This window comes from Poecilia latipinna, unplaced genomic scaffold (genome assembly GCF_001443285.1).
Source record: "Poecilia latipinna isolate Pla-1442-1.1 unplaced genomic scaffold, P_latipinna-1.0 Scaffold4044, whole genome shotgun sequence".
In the NCBI taxonomy this organism is placed as follows: Eukaryota; Metazoa; Chordata; class Actinopteri; order Cyprinodontiformes; family Poeciliidae; genus Poecilia; species Poecilia latipinna.
In genome coordinates, this window is record NW_015116660.1 from 1 (window position 1) to 7,969 (window position 7,969).

The window sequence follows — 7,969 nt, forward strand, 5'->3', positions numbered from 1 at the left end:
CTGAATACTTGCAGGGGGGAGACTTTACCACATTACTTTCAATTAAATAATTACATCAATGTGATTCTGTTTGTTCAATAATTTAGGGGCAAAAAAGGGTTTTCAAATGTGTTTGAATAAAACGTAATTAATTGTGATCAATCAATTACAGACCCTGCAATTAGGTCAATTTAAAATTTGAACTGAGTTTCACTAACAGTTTTACCTATAGATACGCTTGATAACTGTTGTTTAATCCCTTATGTTATTAAAATACTTCACAACCAGGAGAGATAAAATGGAAACGCATATACAAAAACAGGCACAAAATTATCCAAAGGATAATTGTAAACTGGTCTCATTTCTGCCTGTAGTTTACTTATTCTGATGAGCCATGTATTGTAAGATACTGTTATACACTGAGTGCACAAGTATCGTGCTAGTTGTAGCTTTGAGGAATAGTTTTATTGTGGAACAACTACAGCGCTCTCGGTCAATCCAAAATGTTAATTATCTCGAAACTGAATATTTCAGAAAATAAAAATGAGATTTTGGCTTTCTTAATACAATATTTTTGTATGCGCAGAATTATTATGCAGCTGAATTAAAACTGAAACTTTTCTCATCTCACTTGTTTATTGTCAACTCAAAATTGACAAATATTTCTGACATTTAAAAAATAAATCGGTGACCCTTACAGCCACCCTTCTTTTCCATAACACTCATCAAAACTAAATTATAATTGTGCACACAGTGTATAGTTGGAACAATAATTAAAAGAAATGGGTAATTTCTGACTCAACATAAAGAGAAACTCAAGTCATTCTATTCCAAATATGAAGACTCCCTGACTCCCTCCGACTTTCAGTTGGCCCATTCCCCCTTTGTGTCCCAAACAAAGAAAATATTTTGGAGACAAGATGTGACATCTTCAAATGTTGCAATATTGTTGTAAAAGTCAACTCTGCTTTAATTTCTTCAGAACTTTCTCCCTGACCTGTGTGCTGTGTTTAATAGGCCACTGTAATCATGAGTAGTTGATATTCAAAATTGGTGATATCAGACTGTTTTCCAATATCAATATTGGACCGTGACATTCCTATCTATCTCCATTCTTGGGGGCACAGCCAATCAGTGCCAAGGAATATGAACGCCTGGATTGGGTGCTTTAATGTCAGCCAACACTGTCATTCAGCTTCCCATTTTCTTTCAAATATTTGAGATATGCTGTACAAAAAAAATCTGCATATGTTCTGCAGATAATTTGGAGATACTTTTCACAAAAAAATCTTTGAACACTGAACCATGACTAGGCGGGATCCAATGTGTTCTTCCAGATCTGAACAAGGTAAGCGGGGCTGACCTCCAGAGTGACCTCCTGTTTGGCCATGGCTCTCTCCACAGTCTCATACATCTGTGTGTTCTGAATGCCAAGGCCACAGAAGATGGCAAACGCTTCCAAGAACTGCTCATCGTTTCTGTTGAAGGTCTTGACGGTGCTTGACGCTTCGTCCGTTTTGTTCACCAACTGGCACACACCTACAAGCACGCACACACGCAAGCAGACACACAAAACACAAATTGTTCAATTTGGTTCTTACATGGAAATTTAGTAAATCACCCCCACTAGCATTACACTGCCACCACTATGGAAAACCCTGGACATGTTTCAGTCATGAGACTTTAAAAGTCAATGGGTGCAGTAGAGTTTATTGCTATAGAGTTTAGAGTTTATTGCTAAATGCTACAGTCTACCTGTAGCATTTATTTTAAAAAATCCCTTGTTTTGCTGAACCTTGAGCTGGTCTACCAGATTCAATCCCAACATGGTGAAATTTGGGCTAGTAAACAAAGAAAGCAACAAGGCCCATACCTATGACTTTGTCTTTCTTGCCATTTCTGATTGGAGTGCAGAGCAAACTTTTTATCCGACAATCAGGGCTCTCACACTGTTAAATAACAAAGGGGATTACTTAATAGGAATGGGAAAAAAATGAAATAAAGAAAAGTGAGGAAGTGTGAGGCACAGACTGTCCAAGGGAAGCGCAGGTCCTTGGTGACGTCGGTGATGTTGAGAGGTTGCATGGTGTTTCTAACATACTGAGCGTACATGTAGTTTATCTGACTGACATCACAGTCTCTGAGGAAGAAAACACACAACATAGCAAATACCTTTAGTTACATTCAAATGGAACAAGCAAAGCATCATAAACTGATAAGGTCATCTTCACAAATAGTTATATCTGTATTTGAACAGATCACAGAGTGTGGATTTAGTTTAGGGCTGGGAAACATATTTATGAGACATTTGAAATATATGGAATTTATCCGTCTGTGCCTAATTCACTAGGAACTTATGTTTATCTACTGATCCTGAACACAGGACTGTCCCCAGCTCGCCATTAAAAGTCTAAACATTCAGTCAGTGAGAAAAACAGCACATGAACAGAAGAGCAACTTATTGACCCTTTGCACAAGATGTCATGTGCTTCAGAGAGTAGTCCACTCTCCACGACAGACGGCAAAACAACCTGTGTGTGCGTTGATACCTTTAAAGCTTGTTAGGGTACAGGCACTTGGTAGCCAAATATCCCTTTTATTTTGTTCATTCCACTGTAAATAGCTTGTTTTGTTCATTTATCCACTACATGCAAAAAGCACTAACCACATGAAATAAAATGTGCTGCAGTATTTTCCTAGAGGGAGTTGTACAGCCAACAATATTTCTGTTATCAGGAAGCTGAACTACAATCACATCTTATAACTTTACATGTTTTCAAAATGATATTTTACTAATTGCACTGTGATATTACATTATAAAATGACAATTTTTGGCCATCTGATGAAGTATCTGGGAAAATAACAAGTTGCCATGTGCCACACGTGCCTGGATTAGTTGGATCTGACTAAGCATGGACTTCTAACTGGATCATGAGTCCAAAACATGGATAAAATCTGATTAAGGCCATCTGTAAGCAGACCAGACCAATTCCACCAAAACATCTGCTTGTTCTGAGCAACAATGAAGAATTAAACATCTGGATTGTAGCTGGAGGAACTGCAGCTTAAGGGCAACACCTGAGTCCTTTTCTGAGAGCCGAGCTGTATGTCTGTTGGTTTGCGATGGAAAATCAGACAGGATCCAGAAATTGTAAAGCTCTGAATTTTTTCTTTTTGCAGTTCATGAAACTTTACAATCCAGTTCACAGCATAACATGCATTCAATCAACAAGAGGGAGAGTCTCCCTCTGATCTAAAACACCTGGCTTTTAAAGGTTTGATCCTACCAGGACTAATTAAAGGGTAGAGACAACAGTTACATTTCCAGATAGAAAAAACGAATTTGTACTAGAATATATTCCTACAAAAATATTTACACAATTACAATTAACTAAAACAACTTCAAAACTAAAACAAAAACAATCTGGGGCTAAACAAAATCCAAAAACTTCTCCCCTCCCTCTCAAACAATGGATTTCCCTAGTGAGGCTGATTGAAAACACCTTGTCAGCACTGCTCATGGGCGCGCTTCCATGGCAACACATGACCAGGTAACCTCAACGAGAAGAGAGAATGATTAAAACAAAATACTAAATAAAGTCAGTTACTTCCTCCAGACATGAAATACATTTACCAGATAAATTAAAATATAGAAGTACAAAAAAAATCAGCACCAATTAGGGCGGGGTAAATCCCTCACACTGTCACATCTGTAAGCCTGTAAGATTTAGCTAGCCATAATGCCACGCCACAAATGGGAAGATTATTAATGGATATAGAGCATGTCAAATAGAAATCGTGTTTTGGGAGTATGTATTGCAAGATGGAAAACAAAAACACAAATAGAGCATTTATGAATAGAAAGAAAGTGTTCATTAGTGTGCCCACAGATATTCCTATATGTACCCATATTAGGACTTTGCATTCACTAAAGTTTTGGTGCTAACTAACTGAGTTCAGAACAACTGCAAAAAAGTGAGGACCAGGAAAATTTCCACAAAATTCCACCATTTGCTATAATGATCCTCCCCAGACAGCAAGTAATGGTAATTCAATGTTGAGTTATGGTCAAAAAGGTTGGTGAAGGTCGACAATTAATGGTGAAGACGTCATTGAATAAATGTTGTTTTCTGGTCAAATTTGAATGATGAAATACCAACGTCTGATCAACATCCGATCAATGTTGAATCAGTGGATGCTGTTTGTCACATCCCTTTTCCTCCTCTCCTTTCTGAGCTGTGGGTGAGAGGATTTTATTATTGGCTGGGGTTTATCACATTTTAAATTAAGTACTACATTAAGCACTGCTTAAGACAGTGGATTGTGATATCTTTCTAATAAAAAGTGGTTTTGTGTGTCGTTCATTTTATGGACTAAATTAACTAACTAAATTAATCTCACTTAATTCATTTGGGTTAGTGATAAAAACTTACTTTTTTGTGTTCAATTAACTTAAAAGTTACAAATCTAACTAACTTAAATTAACTAAACTAACTTAAAAAAAAACTTTTTACTTTGACTTTACTTGAAACAATTGAGTTCAATGCCGGTTTTGAATCCTAAGTCTGACAACTCTCATCCAGCTAAATAGTTGGATGAACATCCACCTGTTTAGCTTTATGTTTATCCAACTCAATTTATTAAGATTTTTTAAAAACTTAATTCATTAAGTGTGTTTAACATGACCAATTTAAGTCACTATTACTCAAATCATTTACTTTTGTCTAATAAATAATTCAAATCTCTTTGATTAAATTCTAAAATCAACCAAAACTTTTAAGTTCCAAACTAAAAAGAATTAAAATATCCAAAAGTACATTATTACTCACATTGTACTTAAAATACGGCTGGACTTTAAATTATTTTAAATGTATGTTTTAACATGCTGTTTTAGTTTTTCAAAGATCCTGTACACTGAATAAAGACAAATGATAAATGAAGAAAATTAATAATTAAGAACTCTCGAAAAAGAGTATTCTTAGAGTACACTTCTTAAAGTGTTCTCTCAAAAGTGTATTTGAAACAATTAAGTTCAGTGCTGTGTTCATATGCTACATCTGACATCTTGACAGAAACCTCACCAGGGACACAGAAGCTGCGGTGGTGTAAGGGTAGAGGACAACCCACATGAGGAGACTTTAGTCCTCGACGCGGCCGTCACAGGTTCAATTCCAGCCTGATGATCTTTGCTGCATGTCTTCCCTCTCTGTCATTACCAGTGGTTGATAAAGTACTCAAAAAATGTACTTAAGTAAAAGTACCACATTAACATTTGTACTTAAGTTAAAGTAAAAAAGTACTGGCTTTTAAAAATACTTAAGCATTAAAAGTAAAAGTACTTGCTGAATGCATTACCTAATCGTTAATAAAATATCATTAAGTGTGCCTATTGTATTTAATTTTAATACATTAGTAATGTGCCATTTTAATGAACAATGCCACAGATAAAGCATGTTTTTATTGTGTTTACTCTCTGTAACATAGTTTAGACTTAGATATGTGATTCTATGCATCATAATTTCAGGGATGAAAACATCTTGTCTCCTGTCCTAACATAGCATAAACTTCACTTTTTTTGCCACTAGTGGCATTTATTTTTAAAGAAATCCAACAGAAAGGGGATGGGAAGAAGGTGGGTGGGGGAGGACATGGAACCAAGGAGCCACGTAGCAGAGTTGTAGTCAAGACCACCTAATGCCAAGTCAAGACCAGCACCCTGCACTACATGACACAATAAAATTAAGTGTACCTATCAAAATTGGTTCTCAAACTGATCTGAAAGATCCACATTCCCATAAAACACCTATTAAATACTTAGAGCTGAAATAAATGTAACCAGTATCAATTCAAACTCTTCTAAATTCTGCTTTGTTTCCATCTCTGTGCCACAATCCGCAGAGGTCTCCAGGCATCCTTAAAAAGATAACGCCCTGGGCGGTTGCCCATATTGCCCATGTCAGAAACCACAACTGTCTGCACTATTAAAGATAGCAATTAAGGCAAGGATTAACAGTAAACAATGCTCAACTATGAACACTGTCCATTAAACAAGGCCCCTGTCGCATATTGTTGGAATTATTAGCTTAATTATGCTAATTTTAATGTTAGCTTTAATTTTAAATCACATTTAAATTTTAGACAAAATTAACATTGTTTTAAATAGGCCCAAATTTAAGTTAAATTTAAATTCATGCTTCAATCAATATAATTTCATCACTAGAATAGTTTTGTTAGATTACCATGATTTGATTAAAAGTAGTTTAAACTGCAGTTTTCTATATTAAATTACAGCCATGATCACTATGGAAGTTATGCATTTATTAGAAAATGTGTGTGTCACGGAGATCGTCTTAGCTTAAACTAAGCCTGTATGCTTTTGGAATATAAGTATGTGAGAACACTGCAAACTTATGTGTCTAGGGTCAAAGGACCATTTATATGTGTCTTAGCCTTTCTGTGAACCCAGCAAGCATACACAGAGACATGAGAACATCTCTGAACATAAAGCTTTCTCCCTGTGTTTGGATAAGAACTCATAAAATTATGTCTCACGAAAGAGACAAAAACTTCTTAAAGTTCAGAGAAAAAACAGACTTTCCACAGTCGTAAATCTTATTTCATGCCGCTAAAGGCACTCCCCTAATTTACATACGGTACAGAGGAGAACACACCTTCTTGAACAAAAGAGGGTGCCTGGAAATGTTAGGGCAGAGCACCATGTGTTGCTCTTGAGATGCGTTTGTCTTGAAAATGTGTCTCTGTATTCCGTCTTTGTCTCAGGTAATTATGTATTGGTAGGTGGTTTCGGATGATTATGATGAGCTGAAACTTTATGCATTTGATTGTTCAATAATTCTCTATGATCGTACTTGAACAGCGATTTGATTTGTTGTCTCTATGGTTTCTGTTGATACAAACGACGTAGCCATGAGAGAAATACGACAACGGGCATAAGAGAGGTTTTTAATACTTATTCTCTCAACAATATTTATCTAAATCCATGGTGAAATGATTTTAGTGGTGCTTAGTAGCAAGAGGGGCCCCTAAATAAAATTCTGCTCAAGGCCTCATACAATCTTGGACTGACCCTGCATGATGAGTTAAATCCGCTGCACTGCACATCTTCCTGCTGGATACAGAGGACAAACAGGAGGTTTAATTTATGTGGCTTTAGTGTGAGCCAGTGTGTTTGAATGAAAGCAGGCGCACGCAATCTGCACCGAGGTACACTTTAGAGATCAAGCTGTGACAGCAGTTGAAGCGGCCAACCACCAGAGGCACCAGCAGAGCAACTGGTACATGCTCCCTGTTCAATGCATCAAAAAACTAGAAACCTATCTTCAGGAACAATTCTGCTTTGCTATTAAAATGCAGGGCAGAATCAGTCTGGAGATGCTTGCAGTCCCACTAATAAAAAAACAAAACAGGGTATGCTGTGGTGGTGCAGGTGTTAAGCACAACTTATGTATGGAGGCCTTAGTCCTCGACGCAGCTGTCACCGGTTCGATTCCCAGCCTGGAGACCTTTGCTGCATGTCTTCCCCCTTCTCTCATTACCAACTTTCCCGTCAATTAACTATCAAATAAAGGACACTAGAGCCAATAAAACCTTTTAAAAAGTAAAGCTTAGCCTGTGGCTGGGGTGAAGAAACCCTAATGTTGATTTCATATGCAAGTCACCAACCACTTTCAATATCATTTTAATGTGTGGATTCAATGTGCTTGGTCTAGAAGCAGCTTCCAAATCCAACTCATTTGTATAAATATTTTGGTAATACTCTTTACAGTACCAGAATGTTCACATAACTTTTATACTTTTGGCTGCCTGGGGACACATTTTGAATATTAAATCAGGTGTTATGATTAGATACTCAGTACTTCGGTAGTTTACCAAATACTTTTTTGCCCAGCAATATTTCAACACTGATTCACTCATATTTTGCTATCTGGATCTATATGTAGTATGTACAAGTACACACACACACACACAC

General features: G+C 36.7%; 1 protein-coding gene across 1 annotated transcript in view; it reads right to left on the minus strand.

The window, feature by feature from the left end:
• Positions 1-1,288: 1,288 nt before the first annotated feature.
• LOC106942108 (cGMP-specific 3',5'-cyclic phosphodiesterase-like) overlaps positions 1,289-7,969 on the minus strand; it is a 16,542-nt gene continuing 9,861 nt past the window's right edge. Inside the window, exons 2-4 of the mRNA XM_015025290.1 lie at positions 2,011-2,119; positions 1,853-1,928; positions 1,289-1,518 (exon numbers count right to left, since the gene is read on the minus strand). Coding sequence (XP_014880776.1) covers positions 1,289-1,518; positions 1,853-1,928; positions 2,011-2,119 — 415 coding nt within the window. The remainder of the gene's footprint in view (positions 1,519-1,852; positions 1,929-2,010; positions 2,120-7,969) is intronic.